Source organism: Gymnogyps californianus, chromosome 1, assembly GCF_018139145.2.
Source record: "Gymnogyps californianus isolate 813 chromosome 1, ASM1813914v2, whole genome shotgun sequence".
In the NCBI taxonomy this organism is placed as follows: domain Eukaryota; kingdom Metazoa; phylum Chordata; class Aves; order Accipitriformes; family Cathartidae; genus Gymnogyps; species Gymnogyps californianus.
Window position 1 is genome coordinate 161,179,614 of NC_059471.1, and position 23,640 is coordinate 161,203,253.

General features: G+C 53.4%; 2 protein-coding genes across 2 annotated transcripts; one reads left to right on the forward strand and one right to left on the reverse strand.

The window, feature by feature from the left end:
• Positions 1-1,253: 1,253 nt before the first annotated feature.
• LOC127029651 (arf-GAP with dual PH domain-containing protein 1-like) lies at positions 1,254-8,793 on the reverse strand. Its single transcript, XM_050915389.1, has 11 exons — positions 8,676-8,793; positions 7,541-7,671; positions 6,508-6,599; positions 6,336-6,418; positions 5,486-5,598; positions 3,739-3,885; positions 3,224-3,307; positions 2,824-2,886; positions 2,242-2,313; positions 1,493-1,724; positions 1,254-1,405 (listed from the first exon to the last, which is right to left on the reverse strand). Exons 1-11 carry the CDS (start codon positions 8,764-8,766, stop codon positions 1,377-1,379), a joined length of 1,137 nt encoding a protein of 378 aa, XP_050771346.1. The 5' UTR covers positions 8,767-8,793; the 3' UTR covers positions 1,254-1,376.
• A 1,543-nt stretch (positions 8,794-10,336) lies between these two features.
• On the forward strand, positions 10,337-14,022 carry NOL12 (nucleolar protein 12). Its single transcript, XM_050915393.1, has 6 exons — positions 10,337-10,413; positions 10,507-10,612; positions 10,819-10,867; positions 11,353-11,495; positions 12,492-12,592; positions 13,270-14,022. Exons 1-6 carry the CDS (start codon positions 10,337-10,339, stop codon positions 13,439-13,441), a joined length of 648 nt encoding a protein of 215 aa, XP_050771350.1. The 3' UTR covers positions 13,442-14,022.
• Positions 14,023-23,640: the final 9,618 nt, after the last annotated feature.

Below are 23,640 nucleotides of genomic sequence, written 5' to 3' on the forward strand. Positions count from 1 at the left end.
GAAGTTAAAATAAATTACAATGGGATTTTTTTATTCATTTCTTTAGGAGCTAATTAAAATACTGGTTGCCTCATTAATTCCAGTCAGCTCCCCTTAACACATGAGATGCCTACTCTCACACTGCCTGCGTAAAACTGCAGACACATCAGATATACTACAGTCATCAGCAGAACTCAGCTGGTCCTTCCAGCATGTGAAACACAGCGCTTCCAGAAGAGCTTTAAGAGATGATCTTTAAGATATGAATCATGGGTTGATTTAGTGGTTAGGGCTAAGTGTTACTAGAAGGACATGAACATACAGACTTCCCTGTTATACTACTGCATAAAATTATATGTATATGTGATATACAATATAAACATATGTAACGTATATGGCAGAATGAAAGTGCCAGGCCTTTGACATACAGAGAATGACGGAGCAGAGATCCACGTATTACTATCTTCAGACATCAACCCCTAGGCTCTAGTAAAGACAACAGAGAGTCTGAACTCTGTATCAGTCATGTCATAAGCTGTTCTCTGCAGGACCCAACTTCTCTCCATTGGTTTGACTAGAGACTCAAATTTGACAGCTGAACTTCAATGGCATGAATATCCCTCACAGTATGTTCCCCAGGGCAGTATTCCACCTCCCATCGCTTTTTGTTACGTGCACACACACACACGCACATTATCCACATACATACATGTATACCCACACATTGTTTTTGAGTGGATCTCTTAATCTTCTCTGTAGCAATCATCGGAGGAAGGTCTCCACACAAATGTGGTCTGAGGAAGCTTTCAAGCCTATACACGGCAGGAGGAAACAGGCCTCACATTGGGCTGTCAGATTACATCTTTTAAGTGACCTTTCTCAACTACAGCTCTAACTAAATGATCAAATATCTAGATGTTTCACATCTCTGTCGCCAGCAGAGAAGCCATTTCTTGTAAAGAACAGTCTCTCCTAGTCCAGCAGCCCCTGCAACCCACTGGGGTGTAGCTCCAGCCAGGCAGCTGTTTTCTTGCGTAAGGTAGGTGGCTGTCTGCAGTTTCATGCAGGAGTGATGCTAGGTCCCATGTCCAACATAGCAAGTGCCAAGTTTTCAAGGCCCGCCTGACAGGCAAGGCCTGCCAGCATCCAGTCAGATCACAGCAATTTAACAGTGACAGGTTGCACTGAGGATTCAGACTCACAAAGTCTTGCACTTGAAAGGAAGCAGCTTAATTGGGCCCTCAGAACAAAGTGGACCATCTATGGGGGAAAAAAGTGCTTCAAAGGGTGCTTCAAGAGCACTGTGTTTCTCTGATGTCGATCTCCTCTCCTCTCCTGATAGCCCACCCAACAGGACCAGGTAGAGTCGAGTCATAGCGAGGTTCCTGCATGGCTTCCTAGGATTTAAACTTGAAGTAGGCTTCAACTGTAGTGAAGGAAAAAGGTGGCGCATTAGGGCAACACCCTGAATCAGAGTGGCAGGAGGGGAAGGAAACAGCATCCAGGCACTTACTTGCATATTCCTGTGGTGTCATGGCCTGGTTGATGACACTAGTGAAGGCTGCGATCCAGTCCAGCTGGTCAGTCTCTGTCTCGCAGGTGAAGAGGTATTCCCGGTCGGGGGTGACAATGGTGAGGCCATAGTGCCAAGAGAAGTTGCCCTGTGTCCCCAAAGGCAATCCCTTCTGGACGCTATATCCATTCTCTCTGCTGCCCACGAATACCTCACCCTTAGCAAATGCATCCTGCATATCAGGAGGGAAAGAGAGGGATTTATGGAATCCCAGAAGAACCAGGGAATAATAGCAGTGTACCTAAGGACAGGAGGAGAGTGGGTGAGGATGAGGGATGTAGCAGCAAAAAGATTTGAAGGTGGTCAGGGGATTCAGAAGAGCAGGGAGGCTATGCTCAAAGGCAGTGGCGGAAAGGGAAATTTAAGAGCATAGATCTCAAGAGGTCTGAGAGAAGAACTGCTGCTCCTGTCTCTCCATGTCACCCCCCATGTCACTCTCCTCCCCATCACCACCTTTACACCACTGCCCTCCCTGTTCCCATTGTTTGCAGGCAGTGAAACAAACACAGAAAGCATGCAATGAACTAAGTGGGACGAAAAGGGGAAGACCTAGAGTCCATTCAGAGCAGCTGGGGAACCTGCAAGCCTCCCTTACTGCAGGGCAAAGACTCTCAAAGACTCTGGTTGCACTTTGACCCTGCCCTCAGCACTGTTGCCTGCAGCTGCCAGAGGTCAGATCTCCCCCTCACCAAAGGGTCCTTGAAGTACATGAGCCTGCGGTGATCCAGCGTGAACCAGCGCTTCTTAAAAGCCTCTCTCTGCTGTGAAGGGAAGAGGTGACATATGTAAGGGGACAGTGCCCTCTGCTGCAAGCAGTGCAAATGGATACCCAAAATTCATCCCAACCACTTGAACCAAGCCCCTGCCTTAACAGCAACCTCCTCCTCACCCTTTCTGAGCTGAGAGTGAGGATCAGTATCAAGTTTTTCAGTCCCAACTGCTGTCCCCAACTCTTGGACTTCTGTGAAGGACCCCAGAGTTGAGACAGGAGAAATCTAGATGCTAAATACCTGTAAGGTCACGCACACACAGACACATGCAGAGAGATCTGTTGTTCTGGGAGAAAGCAGGGACTCTGGCTTCATCTACTTTCACATATGTCCTTCCCTTTCCTTTTATTCTCCCCTCCCTTGGTGCACACACACTGTTCCCACGGGTGTCTAAAGAGTCAGGGGGGAATGGGGAAACAGCAGGAGAAAAACATTGAAGTAGGGAAGGTCAGTGGCTCTCTGGCAGGTCCCTGTTAGATTTTTTCTCCCACAGCAGCTCACCTTGGGACCAGTCTTCTCCATGTATCCCTCCTTCAGGAAGTTTCTTGTCAGCCGATTTTTAATCTAACCAAAAGGCAAGAATAACATTCACTCAGCCATGTTCCTTCGCTTTTGTCCCCGACCCTTCCTTCTATTCCCCCAAATTCAGTTGCCTTTTAAATTCATGTTTGCAGAACTGCCTAGCCAAGAGTCATTTCTGCCTCCAAAGTGCCCAGAAACAGCAGAGAGTGGTTGTTCTCTGGCCACCACAGGCCCTTTTACACACACTTTCTCATCCCTCTATCTAAACACTGCCATTTTCACTTCTGTACCTGGGGTTGTAATAGTAACTAATGGGCTCTTTTATCACATAACCGAGTACCAGCGGGAGACTCAACACTGCGCTCTAGTGCTGCCTTACCTCATTATCGCTGGCAATGGGAAATGCTACCTTCAGATAATGGAACTGCACAGAGCGAATGGCATTGAACCAGTCCACTACCTCCTGAGAACGAAAAAGGACAGGACAGAAAGCTTAGCCAGAGCAACAGTGAGCCATCTAAATTCACCCAGCTGCACCCAACCCTATGTTAACTACAAACACAGCCAGCTCTCCCTCCCCAGCACCTACAGCATCTCCCTCACACCCACACAGCCAGCACGGCTGCCCCATTCCCCACATGCACAGGCAGCACATCTGCACATCTTCTACGGCAGCTCCTCCCACACAAACCAACTCAGCCCATGCTCCTGCCCTGCTCCCTGCAGCAAAACTCTCTCACAGACACACAAACACAGAGCCAGAACCCCCACCCTGTTACCTACAGCAACTCACACACCCCCCCCCCGTCCTACCCATGCTTCAGACTACTTAATATCAGCAGCTTCTCAAATCAGCTCAAGTGCTTTGCAGTGTTTGATGCTAAAACCAGATACCTTTCCACTTTCATGGTAGACAAATATATTCCGGGTCTTGTTGTCTTTGAGATAGGTGATCTGCAGGCCATTGGGGTTTCCAATCTTCACTGGCTGGAACGTAGCATTAATGACATCTATTTTAACATTGATTTTGGGTTCTTTGGCCTGAAAACAGAATGGCATTGGTCATGCATGAGCAATCCTAGTGGAAAAGAGACCTGAGCTACTGACTTACTGGGGTAAGGCAGGGTCAGAGGGTTTTAAAACATAATAACTGCCTCTTCCCAACAAAACTGTTGCAGCACACACTCCCTTCACTGTGTGGTGTGCTCGAGCCCAAAGAGTGGCCCAGCCCCTCCAATTTAGATTTGAGCTGTGCCTACTCTGGAACTGCCAGTGAAATACTGACAGTGCATCTGACTTTACAGCTGAGCCAGTCTAAAGGCTAACTGACCTCAAAAGGAAAGAGCCCACTCCTAGAATCCTAGGATAGTTCAGAAGGGACCTTTAAAGGTCATCTAGTCCAACCCCCCCGCAATGAGCAGGGACATCTTCAGCTAGATCAGGTTGCTCAGAGCCCTGTCCAACCTGACCTTCAAAGTTTCCAGGGATGGGGCATCTGCCACCTCTCTGGGCAACCTGTTCCAGTGTTTCACCACCCCATTGCAAAATATTTCTTCCTTATATCTAGTCTAAATCTGCCCTCTTTTAGTTTAAAATCATTACCCCTTGTCCTATCGCAACAGGCCCTGCTAAAAAGTCTGTCCCCATCTTTCTTATAAGCCCCCTTTAAGTACTGAAAGGCTGCAGTAAGGTCTCCCCTGAGCCTTCTCTTCTCGAGGCTGAACAACCCCAACTCTCTCAGCCTTTCCTCATAGGAGGGGTGTTCCAGCCCTCTGATCATTTTTGTAGCCCTCCTCCGGACCCGCTCCAACAGGTCCATGTCTTTCCTGTGTTGAGGACTCCAGAGCTGGGTGCAGTACTCCAGGTGGGGTCTCACCAGAGCGGAGTAGAGAGGCAGAATCACCTCCCTCGACCTGCTGGCCACGCTTCTTTTGATGCGCCCCAGGATACAGTTGGCTTTCTGGGCTGCAAGCGCACGTTGCTGGCTCATGTCCAGTTTTTCATCCACCAGTACCCCCAAGTACTTCTCTACAGGGCTGCTCTCAATCCCTTCATGCCCCAGCCGGTACTGATACCGGGGGTTGTGCCGACCCAGGTGCAGGACCTTGCACTTGGCCTTGTTGAACCTCATGAGGTTCACATGGGCCCACTTCTTGAGCTTGTGCAGGTCCCTCTGCCATGGCATCTCCTGCTCCTCCCTACCCCAAGCCATTTCCTCCCTTGTGACAGTATATTAGCACTTGCCCCATTCATTTTAGGGAGATGAATGAGCAGAAAAGTAGCCCTCCTCAAAACAAACCAAACAACAGGTTTTTGCCAACTTGGCTCACAGCGGGGTGAGGCTGGTTCCAGGGATGGTGCAGGATTACACAGCCAGGCAAATGGATAGGGGTGAAGTGAAAGATCAGACCTTTTATCAGCAGTGAGGGAAAGGTGTAGGGAAGCACAAAGGGAGGATGGGAAATGTCACCCTGACAGTAGGAAGGGCACCCCTCTCCTCAGTGACATGTTTCTGTTATCATGCCTGGCCTGGGATGAGCAAGGCAACCTCAGAAACATGCGTAGGAAATAGAAACATCTCTGTGACCCCACTGCCGTGGGTGGAGTACGCACTGAGGTGGGAGTTGACCACCATACTCACATCCTGCTTGGTGAAATACTTTAGACATCCCTCTCTCTCAGACAAGAGGAACTTGCGGGGTAGGAACTGCCCGTTGTCTCGACCTCGCTTCCAGAGGATGCCTTCCTTCACCCCTAGGAGCAGAAAGGCCACTTTTAAGAGCATCCTCCCACAGGCACAGCAGGCTTCAGAGCGCTGCATGCAGCCTGGGATCCCAGCCACACCTCTGGGATAAAGCACATGATGGACTATTGCTGAGAACAAACACTTGAGAAGGAGAAGTCTCACCTCTGACTTACAGCTGAAGATGGTGGTGTTCCTGGGTTTGCAGCCCAGGTAAACGGTCACCAAAAGACATTCCCAGATGCTTCTCACCTCCTAGTCCGGCTCCCAATACTGCCTCTGACAGTGTGAGAGCCGTGTCTCCTGTGAACACCAGAGTCCTGGCCCATGCAGACCCTGGCATGGGACCAAAACTCTTCCCACTTGACTCTGCAGGCCTTTGGGCTCCAGTGCCTTGTGTCACAGCACTAGCAGTGTCATTTCAAAGACAACTGCCATGGCTGGAGGAGGTGGCATGCAGCAGGATAGAAATTTCTTACTGCAGAAGTCTGGCTCCACCAGGACAGCAAATGCCTTTGAAAGATATCAGCTGGTAATACCAGGCTTGGAAGCAACCCATGTCAGTGCCAACCTATGCTGTCCACAATTTAACCCCCCCAAAAACAATGCCCTGTAAGAACCAGCTGGGTTCTCAGGGGTATTTGTGTGATTTGCAACACTGACACTATGAGCTTTCTCCTCATGGTGCTCAAAAGCTTCCAGCGAAGTCAACAGGCAGGATACTTTTGATGCTGTGCTCTGCTCTTACCATCAGAATATGGCAGCTGTTTTCCCGGCTCGGTGAACTCTTTGCGTTCATATTTGGCCCGTATCCACTGTTCTCTCAGCACTCTAGGGAGAGAGGTGACAGGTAGCTCAGAAACGAACTAGAGGAACCTGTAACTGCCCTTCCCCCTTTTCTTCTGTATGCAGCAACTTACTGGCAGTCATTGTAGGTTGGCTGGTAATAGTAAATAGGGATGTGAGCTTCATATGTGGCTTTAGTCACAGCATTCCCATGCTTGGCCAGAAACTGCAGAGTTAGACAGAGAGTTAGTGCCTTCCTTTGATGCAGGCTCATGTTGGACCTTTTTCTTTCCTGACCCACTACAGGGCTAGATGCACATCGAGCTCTAATGGAGCATTCTCATTCCTCTCCATTGCAACATCCCAGCGAAGGGCTGGCTACAGCCCTACAGAGGGCAAAGCTTTCTGGCTACAGAAAGGTGGGCCTCAAAGGTCTTGTCTACTCTAAGAAGTTACACTGATTGCACTTGAATCAAAAGAATGCTATAAATGTCACTTCTGTGAGGCTGGGTGCATGCACATTCAGTGGACTTGCTGCCATGCCCCACATCTCCGGGGAGACCGAGTTCAACAACAGCTCTGCAACGCTGTCTAGGAGGACATTCCAAACCTCTTCGCTCTCCTCCGAAGAGCAGTGAGATACAGATTATTTTCTTTGGATCTCTGGAAAATTTTTTCAGTCCCCTGACGATTAATTGGTTGAGAGGGCTGTAACAGGGAGAAGTCAAGTTCCCATAAATGCTGTTTTTCTCAAGAGATCACATTATATCTGGAAACTCTTCTCGGAGCATGGAATTGCCCGAGATTTCCCCCTCGGACTGCTGAAACCAAGAGGAGACATTGAGGCTGGATGGTGCTGGAGAGTGGGAAATGAGTAACCTGGAGCGCTAAAGACCCTGAGCCTTGGCAAGATACGTTGCAAGAGCTCTGCATTTGCCATGAAGTAACAGGACACGGGAGACACATAAGGCAAGTGCATCCTACCTCTCCCAGTGGGTTATGGGGAGCTATCCCTGCTTGAGTATCCAGAGCATGAGTAGCAAAGGGACAGATTAAATCAGATTAAATCTCCAACTCTGTGAGGACAAAGGGCTGATTCTCCCAGGACAGTTAGTTTATGGCCTAGACCCAACCCACCTGACACACCAGTGGGGATAAAGATCTCACCTGCACCTGAGCATCATCCCAGTGGTCCATCTTCAGGGATTTGACTTTGCTGATGCTAGGGATGTTGCGGTGAATTCCTGAACAGCTGAGGCATATAAAGACACCCAAAGTAGAGGATGCCCAGTCAGGATCTGAGGGTATAAAAAAGGGTATGACTAGAAGCAGTAAATTCCCCTGGGAGATATGCCTCAACTGAGAATGTAGTCCTGAAAACAGAGAGCTGGGTGACCACAGTTTCATCTGAGCTCATTAATTAACACCCAAGGTACAGATGCCAGTCAGAAAAAAGCATACCTATTAGTCCCTCATTCCCCCTGCTTCAACCACTGCATCTGAATCTCTAGTGACCTGAACCTTGAAAAACTCCTAAGCGTGCTGCGAACTCCCTTTGTGTAATGGGTCACCCACAATGAAAATGAAATCACCTCTGGGAAAAGACTCCAGGAGCTGTTCAGTGCAGCACAGCAAACCCCCAACAGTATTTAGCTCAGGAAGTGGAAAGCAGCCTTGAATCCAAAATTTTCCTGGGAGAATTTAAGAAGGTAAAATGGTACTAATTAGCCCAGTCTTAATTTGGCTTGGGTGGCACACTCCACGTGCCCCTTTTGGGAGAAGTACGATGGGTATTTTTAGCAGCGCTTCTAGGACCTCCAACTGGGTACCCTTTCGAGAGGGCAAGCCCTTCAGTAAAAGAAATCTCTGAGGCGCCTGTGGCAGGTTGTCAGTTCAGAGCTGAGTCATGGAGGAGACAATGCCCTCCTGAATCATGCCTTCTTTCTGGAGCAGTTAGGATTTCACCGGGAGCTTTCCTGTCAGGTCCTGACTGGGCATGACCTTGATTTGTATTTGAGATCTGACATGACTACAACCCACAGTGCTGCAGCTACACAGCCCCTGCTCATCTGGCACTACCACGTCCCCGTCCTTCTTCCCACCAGTGCTGTGGCAGCATTTCCTTCCTCCTCCCTTGCCAACTCACCTCCAGGGAGAGGAATCGAATATCCAGAGCAATGCCTCTCCTTCCTCTCCACCCCAGGCTCCTGTGCAGTCCAGATAGCTGGCACCAAATAGCTGCTAGAGACCAGCCCTGGCTCCCTGCTTCTGACTCTTCCTCCAGCAGCCCTCAGGGACTCACCTGGCTTCCCGCAGTCTGCGCACAAAGAGTTTTCCGCTCTTCTCCACACCTCCTTCAGGGCCTTCATGCTGCGCTCGTTGCCTCTGGCCATCACGTCCGAATGCTATCCCTCCAGGCAGGGTAGGGCAGGGCAGGGCAGGGCCAGGCCAGGAGGGCAGCTGCCTGTGCCTTCTGCACCTGCAGGCCAACCCACTGGGTTACCCAAGGGAGAAGGAGCCACCAGAGAGACAGAAGCTCTGGCAGACAGAGGGAAAAGGGGAAGGCAGGAGAAGCCGTAAGGTTAATGGAAGGAATGCGGAGGCCTGACGGCGCACCTGAGCCGGCTGAGTGCAGGCAGGGGGAAAGAGGCTGGAGGCTGAAGTGCACCCAGACTGTGAGTGAGGAGGAGGAGGAGGAGACCTGCCCCATGGGCGTGGAGGGAAGTGCAGCAATTAACCACAGAACTGGTTTTTCCGCATTTCTGCTGGTGAAAGGACAGGCCAGGAAAAGAGCGCAAGCAGCAAGCAAGCTGATAAAGGCGAGCGGGCCCTGAGCGGGCCCTGGACGAGCGGCCACCAGGCCGTGTCAGGACTTGTCACGCTCTGTGGGCTTGGGGGGTTGGCTTTGGCTGCCCCCGCAGCACTTTAGGAGCTTCCACCAAAGTCAGCTGGCCACCACGCGAGCATTACACCCATTTTTAAGGCGAGGACTGGGAGTGCAAGAAAGGTTCAAGAGTTCAGCCCGAAGTCGCTCAAGCCAGCAGACAAAAACATGGCAGGCCTGGTGCCCTCACCTAAATCATGCTGGTACCTCTCTCCACCATCGACTACAGAAACTATGGCGGTTTGTCCAGGTCCTGCATCTTTGAGACTCAAGTGTCAGAGCCAAGACCCATGCCCGCACTTGCCTTCCCCAGCTAAGAAGAGCAGCACAGGTGCCACTGACACCAAGAAATTACGATAGCTTGAAATAAACTCTCAGACCTTTATTGAAGAAATGCAGATGTTAAATAATTGGAAGAGTGACCTTTATTATAAAGAGATGCAGGTGTAAAATACTCAGAGGAGTGGCAGAGTGTGTCTCAGGGCAAAAGATCGAGTGCTACGCTGGCGGCACAAGCCGGTGCCATAAGAGCCTTTTCTGGGAGGGAGCTGAAGAGGAGCGGGAGCTGGAGGCACCCAAGCCTGAAGAAACCCCTTGTCCACCCCAGGCTGAACGCTAGGGCTGGGAACAGACACCTGTAAGGTCCATGATGGCTCCTCTCTCCCACCCCAGCCTGGGGGGGGGGGAGAAAGCACATCAGAAGCGGGCGAGGGGACGCCCCACACACCAGTGGGACAAGAGGACCCGATGCCGGCCTCACTCTGCTCCTTCAAGCCGCCCCGCAGCGAAGGCAGTAGCACTGGCATGCCCTCCCTCCCGCCCCGCAGCCCACCGCCGGTGATGCTCGGGGCTCCCCCGCACCCTGGGGCCGCTCTGCCCTCAGCCCAGCAGCAGCTCAGCCGACAAGGGCCTCCCGCCTGGGACCACAGAGGAAAACCAACCCTTCCACCCCCTTCGCCCGGCGAGGACGCGGGCGGCACAAAATGGCGGGTGGAGCAGGGGGCCGCCCCTCACGGCCGCCGGGCGGCGGCGGAAGGGGCGGGCAGCGGCGGCGGCAGCAGCAGCAGCGTGGTAACGCCATGGGCCGCAAGAAGAAGAAGGGTGCGGGCGGCCGTGAGGGGCGGCTGGTGGTGGCTTTCGACGAGGAGAGGCGGAGGTGAGGTCGGGCGGGCCCCGGGGCGGGGGACGGAGGCATCCCCCGGTGAGGGGGTCGCTAAAAGCCGGGGGGTTTCTGTGTTGCCGGCGGCAGGGAGTACCTGACCGGCTTCCATAAGCGGAAGGTGGAGCGGAGGAAGGCGGCGCTGGAGGAGATCAAGCGGAAGCTGAAGGAGGAGCAGAGGAAGATGAAGGAGGAGGTACCCCTACAAACACCCCCTGGTCCTCCGTGGGAGAAGGGTCCGTCCCCTCCCGCCATGGCGGGCTGGGAGCGGAGCAGGTCCGCGGGGCAGGAGGGATCTTCGGGCTTCCCCTGCCCGGCTTGCAGGGGGATGGGGCCGTCCCGGGCGGAGGGCGGGCGGCGGGAGCGGCAGAGACGCCGCAGTGACCTGTTTCCATCCCCCAGCGGCACCAGGAGTACCTGAAGATGCTGAGCGAGAGGGAGGAGGCGCTCGGTACGTGCTGGCCGGCCGCGGGCGCTGGGCCCTCGGCGGTGGGGCGGCTGGGTGAGAGGCGGGAGGTGGGCACCCGTGGTCCGACACCCTTGGCTGGGTGATAAAAGCTGGAGCAGGGGTGCTCACACGCTGTCCCCCAACGTCAGCTCCTCGCTCCTCTCGTGTGCCCCTGGGAAGCTGGGCAGCGATCTGAGCGGTGACCCCCACAGCCCTCTGGCCCTGGTGGGACAGGGCGTCAGGTGGGTTGTACAGAAAGGAACAAGCGGGAGGACATCTCCAAGGTGTTGCCAGGTTCCCTCTGCTGGGAGAAGCAGCTTGCCCTTCATGCTTGTAGTGCTGGTGTTCAAGCCCCTCCGTCCTTTAACCCTGCATGCAAAGGCTGGGTGTCACCCCCCCCCCCCCCCCAGCATGGCACTGCAGGAACAAGTGAGCGTATCTTGTGAAAAGTTGGGCACTTTGTAGTGCAGGATTTCTTGTCTCCCCAGATGAGGCTGATGAACTGGAGCACTTGGTGACATCACGGACAGAGTCTGTGAACATCGACCACCCAAACCACATTGTAACAGTGACCACCATTAGTGACCTGGACCTCTCAGGGGCACGCCAGCTGGGACTGACCACCCCTGTGGTAAAGCCTCTTGCTGCCTCTCTGGTTGTATCAGCCGTAAACATTCTTGGGTCTGGCTAGGTAGGGCTGGTACTCCCTGAATATGCCCAAATACTTGCAGCTGGCTGGGAGCAGGGATGAAAAGGGAAACTCATAACTTTCACATTCCTGCACAACTTATGTTGGGCCTGTAAAGAGGAAGAAATTTCCTGTGTGAACGGCTCACTCCAAACCTCCCTGGAATCCTTTGCTAGACGCAGCTGACCTTGTGTAAGTGAAAGGTGTCACAGGGCTGGATGGGGAGAATGTAGTATTTTAAAAGCCGATACAAAACAAGCAGCAAGATTTCAGACTTTGCTGTATGGGCTATCCTCAGCCTCTTTCCTGTGTCCTGTCCAGGAAAAATTGCTATTAGGAGGAGGAGGGATTTCTCTCTCCATGATCCTGTGCTTGGACCACAAATAAGGAAACCATTCAGTTCTGGTTATGGTTGCTTTTATTCTCAAACATATTGTAACTGAGATCTCATATTTGTTTCATGGAGGCTTTCAGACACTGTTTGACTTGATCCTTTTGATGTTCATGACTCATGGCTGGATTTGAGCTCTTTGGGAAAGTGTCTGTTTGGCAGTTAACCTTTTACATTTGTAAGGTCATCTTCTAATCTGAAAAGCCACTTAAAGAGGTTTTAATAGTAATTTAAGAAAAAAGCTGAAACCTTTAATTCATACTTTAGACTTCAGTTGCATGGCTGTTAAGATCATGCTGAAGTTTTTGGATCTTAGGGTGGATTACTGTAGGACTTCTCACTGGTTGTCCCTTTGTGAGGGGCTGCGGTAAGAAACCTTGAGATTTGGACAGCAAGGGATGTGGAGAACTAAAAAAGACTTCATCTATGACTAGATGGTTCACAAAACAGGATGAAACCAAGAAGGAGCAGAAACACTGAAATCAGAAGACTGGCTGTTTTAATGTGTCTATAGGGATTTTTTTATCTTTTTTTGCTTCCTTTTTAAGGGAAAAAGTGATGGATCAGAAGAAGAGAAAGCGGAAGAGGTGGTGAACAAGCCTGTAAGAACAATGCCCAAGAAGTCCAGAAACCCCTTCCTATCTGAAAAGTATGTATAAATTCATTCAACTCTTTGCTGCTAGACTGTGCACGCTCATCAGGAGGATCTTGCATTTGCCAGATCAGCGGTGTGGTTGTAGGGAGAGGATGCTGTGCTGCCTGGGCGCCGGTGGGCAGGAGCCAGCAGAGGGCACTGGCAGAGCACAAGCCTGCCCTGGACGCTCCATTCCCATTGCGTTGATCCCTGGTGACAGCAGCAGCAGCAAGAGGAGGAAGAGGATGTGGTGCAGGGCGGGCTTTGTCCTGAACTGTTTACCTAGTCCTTCTTCTCGGCAGATATTGCAGGGAAGGTTGTATTGCAGGGTGCAGAGTTTGCCTCTAGGATTGAAGGTCAAAAGACCCTAAAGCTTAAAGCTTTGGCATTCTCCACATTTTTCAGTATACAGGATTTACAACTGCTTTGGGGATGCGGAAAATTACTTAACTCTGTGGTGGCTAGGCAGCCCACTGCTCAGAAAATTCATTTTGGTTGTTACTGCACATGTAGACTTGCAGGTTTCCTGCCCTGTCAGGATGATGCCCAGCACAGTGGAGTTTCTCTGGGGCTTGCAGTGGCTGGCATCCATTCCTGCTGGGCCACACAGGGCTCTCCTGCTATTGTTGTGGTGTTGCCTTGCTCCTGCAGACTTTGGTCCCCAAACATTTCTCTCTTCCTGCCCTGCACAGGATCTCTTCTCTTACTGCCACGCTGCACATGCACAGCCGGAAAAAGACGAAAGGAAAGAGACCCCAACGTGGGCAAGGCCCACGCAAGAAAATCCAGAAATCCAGCACGGGGCGAACCACTAAGACTCAGCGACGGAGGCTGACAGGCAAAATGGGCCGCGACCAAGATTAATGGAGAAACTCATGCTCAGACCAGCAGCTGGGACACTGCTCCATGTCTGGCCTGCTGCTCTTTGGGGCCCCTTCATTGTGAGCAAGGGCCTTGTTTACTTGGCCCTCTGACCAGCAGTGAGCCCAGTTCAGCCTTTCTCTCACCTGGGCTCTGGCCAGGGTGACTAGACACCCTACCCATTTATTTCTGCAGTGATCTCCAGCTAAGTGTCTGGGTGCCACGGAGTCTCTAAAAACTTCTGCTGGGGGTCACATTCTCTATTTGGCATAACCCATCTGTCCTTGGGCTTCCCCTTCCAGAACTGATACTTGGCTTTATCAAAGGAGAGGATCTGGGGCAGAGTGCGACATCGTCAGGGCAATTTATGAGACTTGGAAGAGCTCTGCTTCCACTTGTGCATCAGTGCCCTGGCATTTCTGCTGTGCAGTAAATCCTTTTTCCATGGAGACATGGTGTCATCTTGTTTCATGTGTTTCTTCTCCAGTGCCACACCTGAATGCAGGGGTACTTTTTGTTCAGTACCTGTGCCAGGTGAAATTTGGTACCTTTGTGAATAAATCTTTATGAAGTCATTTTGCTAAGAAAAAAACCATTTGTGACTTATTTGAAGCATAACAGCAACTGTGCTCACACCAGTTAGCTGGAAAGAGGGGAGATGATTCCTGGTGCTTAAAGGATATTGAAATCCACTGGTGCTTGGGAAATGGAATAGCTAGGAGCTATTTCTGTGGTAACACAGAGCCAGCCAGAGCAGGAATGGCTCATTCCATTGTCTGCTGAATATGCTGATCTTAATTGCGATAGCTCAGGGGAGTATGAAATGCCCTAATGCCCTTGCTGTATGTGTGTGGCCCTCTCTGGGATGGGAGCGGCAGAGGCTGCCCTTTACCTCAGGGCTGCTGCAGTCATCAGCAGTTAATTGCTTTTCTTCTTGGGACCTCAGTATATGTTTTTTAGCATGGATGCCTTCAGCGGTGTTGGGGGCGGGGAGGGGAAGGTTTGCATGGTTGTGGTTGAGGAATATTGGTGGCAAAACCGTGAGTGAATCCTCTGCGGAGGAGAGTGAGCCTAGGCAGCATGCTGGCCTCTGTCCTGGAGTATCTGTAGGAGATGGTGGCAATTATGCCTCTGTCAGCCAGGTCTCCTCCCATGCCACATGTGTACTGGCGAGGAAATGACAAAGGAAGAAAAGGCCTGTGTGGCCAAAACCCACACCAGAAGATTGGCAGTCCAGCAATGGGTGAGTACATAGAGTCCTCGTGCCAGAAATGGGAGGGGAAGGAGTAAACCAGTGCCTGAGGCTTCGTGGAGGAACATCAGAGCAATGCTGATGGCCACCAGCCGCTAAAGCTAACGGCACCAGCCTGATGTCTCTCTCCATCATTTCTTGGAGTGTGCACACGCATGTGCACACAGAAATTATTCAGAGTGTGTTGAGGAGGAGGGCATGATCTCAACACTGACAGCAGCTACACAATTTCTGCTAGAGCATCTTCCTCTGGAGGGAACTGGGTGACCCGCATGCTTGTGGTGAGGAATGGGGTCCTTTTGCACCTCCCTTTCTCTTCCCACCATTTACCTTCTTCGGGAATTGGACACTTATCCCATGCGCCACTGGTGCCTTGTGTGCTTGGACTCAAGTCCTGTCCTGGGCTGAGTTCTTAGGCACTAACACTGAATAATCTCGATCACATCATGAAAGTGCAGTGTGTGTGGTTTCCTCACCTCCAAAATAGTTCTCATACACTGCCTTAAAGGCCATTCCAGAAAGCTCGTGGGGTTTAATGTGTGACCTTACCCATCTTCCTGTCTCGCCTCGGGGTGTTGGGTGTTTCAGAGCTGCAAAAACATGACTTGGAGGCAAGGCCAAAAGTCTGTTGCCGGACTGGATCTCATCCGAAGTGCTCAAGAGGTGGCATGTGTGGAGCACAAAGTGTTTCTTGTTCTGGTTTGAGAGTTACGTCCTCTAGAGCCGTTCTGCAGTTCTCAGGTTTGAGAGGGATGTAGGAGGGAAGGAGAGGGAAGTTCTGTTTGGAGTGGTGTACCACGCCACAGGGACTGCAGCTCAAAGCTGGAGGACAGTGTGTGACACCCTTGGTCTGGGTCGTACAGCAGCTTTCCCTTCTCTCCGGGACATAGCGCCTTGTGGAGTGACCATGGGCGGGAGGTGACTTCCACCTCCCCACCCCAGGAGTTTGCTCTGGAGCTGGGATGGCTGCTGTAAAGGAAACGTACGGTCTGTGTGTCTGTGAAATCTGCTGAAGTGTGGAGTGTGAACTGTGGGTTGGGCTGCCTTCTGCAGCCTGTAGACAGCCTGGCATGGTAGTTGGGCAGCGTTGGATTACCTCACTGTAATCCTGATGGGACGTTAAGAGTGACCTCAATAGCACTTCAGTGTTTGTTACTTTGCTGCCAGGTGATTTAGAAGAATCTCTCTGTTAGTTTGCTGTTTCCCTGGCCCTAATAACTTCTGAGCCTTTCTGAAGTGTCAGCTGAAATCTCCAACGGCCTCTTCCATGCTCTGAAAGCTCCCAGTTCCTGCTGGAAGTTGTGTTTTCACATAAAAAAAAAAAAAAGCATGTGGAAAAACTGAGAACAGAACTGTTAAATCCTATAGGGTGTTAACCATCAGGATTGTTCGCTGCACTATTGATTTCTCCATTTGATCGATTAAAGCTTTATTTTGTAATGTAAATTACTGACTCAGCCCTAGTCTGCTGTCTCTGTTACGCACAGGGCATGCAGTCGGGCTACCTCAGGATATATTGGATCAAGGATATGAGCTCCCACATGCAAGTTAGTGCGTTAAATGTTTGCCAGACACATTACAGTTCATACCAGACTGTGGCTTAAAATTGTTGTTTGCTGCTTCCCCTTGTTTTCAAGATGGATTTGAGCATTTTTGTTGGTTTTCCGCCGCCCCCCCAGCTGCTCACAAACAAGTTCCAGCTGTTCAGGAGGAGGCCACTTCCAAATATAAGGTACCTGCAAAAATCAACATGCTAGTGCGGCCGCTACTCCAAAAAGGAAAAGCAGAGACCAGCAGCTCCCTGTGTGCTCCCCCTTCCACAGCCTGCGTGCAGGCTTTTCATGCTTGGCTCTGCAGCTAGGCCACGTCGGGCACCTGCGCATTACTCGTGCTTGCGCCCGAGGGCTCGCACGGCGAGATGCAAGGCTTTGACACGGGCTGCCACGCTGGGGTTTCCATGCATGATGGCTTTCGCTGGCTAGACTGCGATTCCACACACATGCACACACAAAAATATAATTGGGATTACAGAGGATCAAAACCAGACTGGGAGCCAAAAAGGTCAGACAGCTGGGGAAAAATAGGAGCGCAGCGCAAAGGTGGCACGGTTGCAGCGTGTGCATGAGCTGTGTGATGATCACTGCACTGTATTTATTGCTCTTAAGTAGCATATCAAGCCCAAGGCTGTACCCAGTACAGTCCCACTGCTGCTTCCAGCATTGTATTGTAGAAATGAACTGGGGAAAAAAAGTTACTGGGCAAGTGACAAGAACTTTTGGGGACTAATGGAGCGGAATAACTGGGGTTGTCTGGGAAAGACAGGTTTGAAGAGTGGATTGCAAACTGCCTTCAATGGGTAAACAAAAAGTGAAATTAAACTTTTTTTAACACTCACCAGGACCGGGCAGAGAAGGAAGTTGAATTGTAGCAGGAGCAATGGAGGACAGATGTTAAGCACGTTTCACTAGGAATAGCGAGGCTCAGGCAGGGCTTGTGCTTGGCAGGTAAAGCCCAGGTTAGACAAACCTCTCTGGGGAGTGCTGTGGGTAGGGAGGACCTCCTGTTGGAGCTGTGCCGGGGACACAGTGACATTTGGCTGTCTCGGTGCTTGCGGATGAGTCCACTGCTTTGGCACCTGTTTAGGGTTCAGGTTAACTGACTCCTGGGGTGATGCCTCCGGGGGAGCAATGGGGCAGACCCTCGGCAGGCGGTGGGGTGGACCCGGGGGAGATGCAGCCGAGGGGGAGGGAAGAGGCCGAGGTATGAAGGCGCGAGGCGGGGGGATGAGCCGCAGCCCGGTGCCCCCTTCCCCAGGCCCAGCCTCCCCCCAGCCCCGGGGCCGCCAAGCCCGGCCCGGCCGGGTCGATCGCTTGCCCGCTGCTGCCGGCACGTGTGCCCCCGCACCCGTGGGCGCCATAGCCCCGAGCCTCCGCCAGCCAGTCAGAGGGCGCTATTCAAATCACTGCTCGGTGGCAGCCAATGAGAGGGGAAGGGGCGGGGCCTCGCTCCCAGCGGTTCCCACGGCGAGCTTCATTGACTGGGGAGCTCGGCGGGCGGCGAGGTGCTGGGAGCCATAGGGAAGCTGAGGTACTGGGGGTACTGGGAGGCACTGGGAGCACTGGCCATGGCTGGTTGCATGCGTGTATGCATGCCAGAGGCCATGGGGATCACAGCCTGGCAGTAGGCCCCAAGGGATGTGGGGAGCAATGATTTGCCCATCAGGCAGTGGGGCGCCATGGGCTCCAGCCACGGGTGGCACTCCATGGGCAGGGGTGGGTAGCGATGTTGGGGTGTTCCGTGCTGCATCCCTGGCAGGTGAGTGCTTAGGCTCCTGTCCAGCATTTTGTGTGAACGAGTCAAGAAAACATGCCCCAATGTGAGGAGGGAGGCTGCAAGGTTGGCACTAGTGCACCTTGCTGTATTGAAAATGAGTGCACTGACAAACAAAAATTACAGCTTGGTTTTGGCATTGACAATTGGCCCTGGTTGTTTTGGGGAGCAGCCGTAGCCTTGATCAGATGCTCTGACTCAAGTGTCCATGTTTAGGGGAGCAGTGGCATGTTCACATCAGGGATGCTGGACTCATCCCACACTGATTTCCTGTCCTTCTGTTGGTGCCTCCTCCGGACAAATTAAGCGGACCCCTCCCAGCACAGATCACATCCTCAAATCCAAGGACTCGCTCTCAAACCCTGCAGGACAGAGGAGGTGATGGTGGACGAGATGCTTGTGAAAAGCCAGGACAGAAGTGTGGAGCCCAGCTGTTATGCTAGCAATGCTTGTTGCCCTTCACAGTTTTGCAATCGACTATCCTACAGATCTCAGAAATTTTAGTGGGATCAACAAGTTTAGGAAGAGTCTTTGTGGGCTTCCAAATTTCCTAAGCTGCTTATAGCTATCCCTTTATGAGCACCATAGTCAAGAAGAAAGGTTACCTTTTTGTGCCTTTTAAGAGATCTTGAAGGAAGAAAACTTCCATCAAACAAAATTGCAGGATGTGAGCAGCATTCCCTCTGTTCGCAGGGACTCCCAAATTGGGGGGTGTCAGCAGTCATTTGAGGGTGCAGTGCCCCTTTCTAAAAGAGGTCCCTGCTGGAGCATACCCTTTTATTACCTGTATGGATCACACTGATCACCTTGCACCTGGATGCCCTTCGATTCCAGTATTGCCAGCTGAGAGCAGCAAACTTCAGTCTGGGAATAACATTCCTGCTTCCACAGGAGCCTGAGGCTGGGGGACCCTAAGCTCTGGTCTTCTGCTGCTGTTCCTTCCTCCTTTTCCTCCTGGCTGCCCCTTGACAGCAGCCCATCAGCCAAAAATCTTCATTCCTGCTATGGACGATGTCTGGTTCAGTAGATGACGTGCCCTGCATGAACTTTGAAGCCAACATATTTGCAAAGAGCCTGTGCCAGCACTGTTTCCGAGCCGCAGGGGCTCACCAGCACGCCATCCAGGTGAGCTCCTCCATCCCACCTGGAGGCTATGAATACTTCATTAAGGGCCCCTTTGTTCCATGTTGGGACTCCACGTGCCTTTGTAGAGATGGAAATCCCTAAGACAAAGGCTCAGCCGGGCTTTCTAGATGTCTCTGGGGAAAAGCTGCATGGGGAGAGAGTCTTCCCAGGCATAGGAATCCATCATTTAACCGTGCCCAGGCCAGAGCTGGGAGCCACCTTAGCAGGGAAGGGCTGGACACCGGGTACAAGGGACTTGATAGATCCTGGAAGGGAAAGCAGGAGTGTTGCAGATGCAAAGCTACAAGGAGGGAAGGGAGGACTGGCAGAGCAGGGACCCACCCTGGATTAATCTCTGCTTGGTGCCTGCTGGCATTTATAGCCTGCCTCACCTAAAATATGGTCCTGGTGGATGTCCCTGTGGCCCCCGGCTATCGGCTTACGGCCAGGGCTGAGTCCTGTCCCTGGGGCAGCTGCAGTGAGCTGTTCCTGGAAGGGAAGGCAGGAGGGGGATAAATCTCACAGGACTTTGGGTTCCGGATATCTCGATCCGGCATGGTCCTTTGGCACAGGGCTGGATGCACAAGCTGCTTGGCTGCCTCCGACCGGGCAACAGCCGGTTTCATGTTCACGGAGGGTTTCATGTTGTTCGCCGTCCTCCAGGAGCAACTGGCCTGGGATGATGAAATAGTAATGAGCCTCCCTCTCTCTGTCTCGCCCTCTCCCTCTCTCCCCCTGGCCCCGGGCCCTCTAAGGTTACCTCAGCCCTTCGCCGGCGATCTGCTCAGAGCTGTCACCTCTGAGCGAATCCCCGTGCAGGCGAGACGCTGGAGGGAAGGCGGCGCAGACAGCCAGCTTCCTGGAGCTTCCCCCACTGCTGCTCATAAGCCCTGCAGGTAACAGGGCTGGGGAGGATGCTGAGACGCCTGCAAGCCCTGACAGAGAGAGAGAGGGGCTGGGGCTACAGCTTCCTCTGCAAAAATATCCCTCCCTCTTGGCTCCTCTGCCTCTCCCCGGGCTATCCGGGTGGTGAGGGAGAGTGGCTGCCAGCAGCATCGATGCCAGCGGGGGGGGCAGTTTCCCTCAGCCCTCATCTACACGCGCTGTCTCTGGGATGTCTGCAGCATTCAGCATCAAATAGGAGCATGCTGGGCCTCTCTGGCCTCCTGAAGTAGAAGAATAATCTCAACAGTGGGCTGGGAGAGGCATCAAGAGCCCCAGAGGCCAGGCTGCTCTCAGAGGAGGTAGAAGAAGCAGGCGTTTCCGAAGGGCAGCCTTCCTCCTCATCCTCGACATGCTGACAGCACCATTGCACCCTCTTCTTCCTTGCAGGAGTATGCCGTGGAGGTTGCAGGGTGCAATGCCGGCAGCGACGCAGACCCAGGCGGGCCCTGGGATGCCCTCCGTATTTTAGCCCCGCAGTGCGAGGTATATGTGTGCGTGGGCCCAGTGGAGGGGACAGAACGGTGAGTACCAACCAGGAGCCGTGCTGCTCCAATGAGCACCCTCGGTGGGAAGAACGGAGGAAAGGGAGTGGGAAGCCATGCAGGGGGAAATCAGGTGCCTTCTCCCTGATGCTGTGCACACCAGTGCCTGGGGAAAAGGGCTGAGCAACCCCCACGCCATGCCCTGTAACCGAGTTGCTCTTGGCTGTCCCAGGAGATGTCAGGGGACCACAAAAAGAGTCTCCTTCCTCCTCACTGCCTCTAGAGCAAGGCTGGTGGTCGCAGGATGGGCTGTGCCAGCCTCTGCCCATCCAGTGGAGAGCGAGCTGGTGTGGCTTGGGCTGCCAGTGCTGCCACCCGCCCCTGAGCTCTGCGAGATGTGCTGACCACCAGCTCTCCTCTCTCCCTGCCCCACAGCTGGCACGAGAGCAGGGGATATCCCCCACTCAGCCCCGGAGCTGAGGGTGAGCACAGAGAAACCGGCACCGACCCCAGCGCCTGTGCCGAAGCCAACTCCGCGCTTGCCAGGGTGAGATGGGGATCTCTCGTGGTTTGGGTTATTTTCGTCTCCCCAGCCCCCTCGGCCCTTCAATGCCACTTCTGCTGGGCACATTCAGAAGGTCCTGAGATGCAAGGGAGGATCAGCTGAGACCCTTAGTCCCCACAAAGGAGGCTGTCCCCCTAAAGAGCACGAGACTCGCTCTTGGATTCCCCCATGCAGACTTTCCTATGTTGTTTCTTGCCATGCCCATTGATGTTGGGCTGGGGTCATCTTATACTCACCCAGCTCCTCTCCTGGTTCATTTTTACCAGCAGCTTTGGGCTGAACAGGCTGTAACTTCTCATATATGCTCTTACCTCCTTCCAGCCCACAAAAGCTTCCGGTCCCCATTGCAGAGATCTGCCCTATCTTGTCTCCCAGGACGGGGAAATGACCTGGTTGTGGGACAACACTTTGGGATCGGGCAAACGGGACGTGATGAGCTACACAGGCCACAAGGATGAGGTGCGGCCACGAGCCCCGCAGGCAGACAGACCCAGGTGGGCTCAGCCCGTTTCCCCTGGATCCTGGGTGAGACTCGAGGCCCAGGGTTTTAGGAAAGAAATCTGCCCACTGAAAGCAGGTACACTTGGTTTGCTCCTGTGTGAGATCGTAGTTCTGGTTTGCTTTCCACCCAGGGGTCTCCGAAGTTCATGGCAGATCTCTATTTAGATTTAGCATCTCTTTACCCAGTTCTGGTCCCTGGAGGCGTTCAACACCTCCACGGGCACCATGCGAAGGGATGAGGCCCAGAGTCCATGAGATGGCATCTCTGTGTGTGCTGACCATGAACCATGGGTCTCCCGGGTGTTCTCTGTCTGCATGGTTTGGCGTGCCCTCGGCTCGCCGTTCTGTGTCCCAGCGCTCCCACCCCGCCTGGAGGGAGTCTGGGTTTTATCTCTGCCCTCCTGGACCGTTTCTAGCTGTCCTCCGAAGACCTGCTTTGCTGTGGACATGGTGGCATCCCACGTCGCTCGTGCCTCCCCCAGTAATGGCCTTCTCCCCGTCCCAGAGCGCTGTCCCGCCAGCCAGAAGACCAAGGAGAGCTGGCCGAAGCACCGGAAAACCGACCCTCCATGGGCGTCCACCCCGCCGCGTGCCACCACCGGCTCCTCGCTGGCCCGCAGCGACCTGTTGGGCAGCGGCGGGCACCTCGCTGGCTCCCGGGTTCCGGAGCCCCGTGGGCACCCCGGCGGCGGGGGCGCGGAGGGGCGGCACGGGCTGGAGAGGCAGGAGTACACGGTGCTGGCAGACCTGCCCAAGCCCAAGCGCCTCGGCCAACGGGGTGCCATTGACCGCTGCGGCTCCCGCACGCTCAGCCCCGGCCGGGTGGAGGTGGAGAGGATATTTGGCTGCGAACGCAGGTGAGAAGCAATGGGTCTCCACAGTGGTCAGAGGTCGGGGATCACCCCCCTATGCTGTCGGGGGCCCCCCACCTCCGAATTGCCGTGCCTCAGGGAGAGAGCAGGGCTAGATGGCAAAGCTCAGCTTTCAGCTGTGCTTAAATTTCCCTTAAAGCAAGGGTTGTATTTAGGCTCAGCGCCTCCTGGCCTGGGGAGCTCCCCCATTGCGGCACGCAGGCAGCTGAGGCCATTGGAAAGGTGGAGCGAAGCTGTGCTGCTGGAAGCGGAGAGAGCAGCCCACCCTCCTCATCCTCACAGCCACCTCCTGGAAGCTGCAGGACGTGCTGTGGAGCAGGGCAAGCCATGGAAAGGGGGAAGAAAAGAGGTGATCCCCACTCCCAGCGTCAGTGGCTCCCCACGGATCCAGTGTCCACTGTACGACCCACTCAGGAAAGAATGGGGGCAGCCAAGAAGTACCCAGTGCTGATTGGGTCTTGGCTGGAGAAGCAAGAGTGGCTCCGGTGTCAGTGGCATAGGGCAGGAGGTGATGTAAATGGGTACCAGGGAAGTATCCTGGGCAGGTGGGTGGGATGTGAAGGACCAGATGGAGGGAAGCTTAAGGAATAGGGTGAAGAAGACATGGGTGAGGCAGCAGGACATGAAAGCTGGGGTGGTTGAAGCAATGGGGACAGGGAGAGGCTACGGTGCACACGGTGTCTGGGGCAGGCGGAGGTCTGCAGAGTCAGGCTTAGGTGGAACAGGGTCCACAGGGGCTCTGCCTCTGAGCTGAGCCTGGTGGCAGCCGGACAAACTGTGTGTGCCTGCAGGAAATCGGAGACCCTGGAGGCCTTCCAGGCCCTGGAGGAGGGCCGCGTGGACCGGCTCGATGGCAAGACCCCGGTGCCACCCAGCAAAGGCCGCCTAGTTCGGAGGCAGTCCAGCCCCAGCCTGCCCAGGGAGGTGAGGCTTGGCTGCGCAGTGGGACCCCATCCCAAGTCCCCAAGCTGGGCTGCTTTTCCCTGCCACATTTTCCTCTATTTCTGCCACATGCTTCTCTCTTCCCTTCCCCTGCTCCCCCTTCCCTCTATTCCCAGCCCTCCCCCTGCCGTGGACTGGGACTCTTGGCTCTTAAATGGCAGCAGCCCTTTCACCCTTTGGGTGCAAGA

Excerpts from the sequence above, each read along its gene's own strand:
- LOC127029651 (XM_050915389.1), bottom strand. The coding sequence starts at position 8,766 with ATGGCCAGAGGCAACGAGCGCAGCATGAAGGCCCTGAAGGAGGTGTGG. Across the intron at positions 6,600-7,540 it reads GGGATGATGCTCAGGTGCAG|TTTCTGGCCAAGCATGGGAA; the intron begins GTGAGATCTTTA and ends CTAACTCTGCAG. Across the intron at positions 6,419-6,507 it reads CCAACCTACAATGACTGCCA|AGTGCTGAGAGAACAGTGGA; the intron begins GTAAGTTGCTGC and ends CTCTCTCCCTAG.
- NOL12 (XM_050915393.1), top strand. The coding sequence starts at position 10,337 with ATGGGCCGCAAGAAGAAGAAGGGTGCGGGCGGCCGTGAGGGGCGGCTG. Across the intron at positions 10,868-11,352 it reads CGAGAGGGAGGAGGCGCTCG|ATGAGGCTGATGAACTGGAG; the intron begins GTACGTGCTGGC and ends TTGTCTCCCCAG. Across the intron at positions 11,496-12,491 it reads TGGGACTGACCACCCCTGTG|GGAAAAAGTGATGGATCAGA; the intron begins GTAAAGCCTCTT and ends TTCCTTTTTAAG.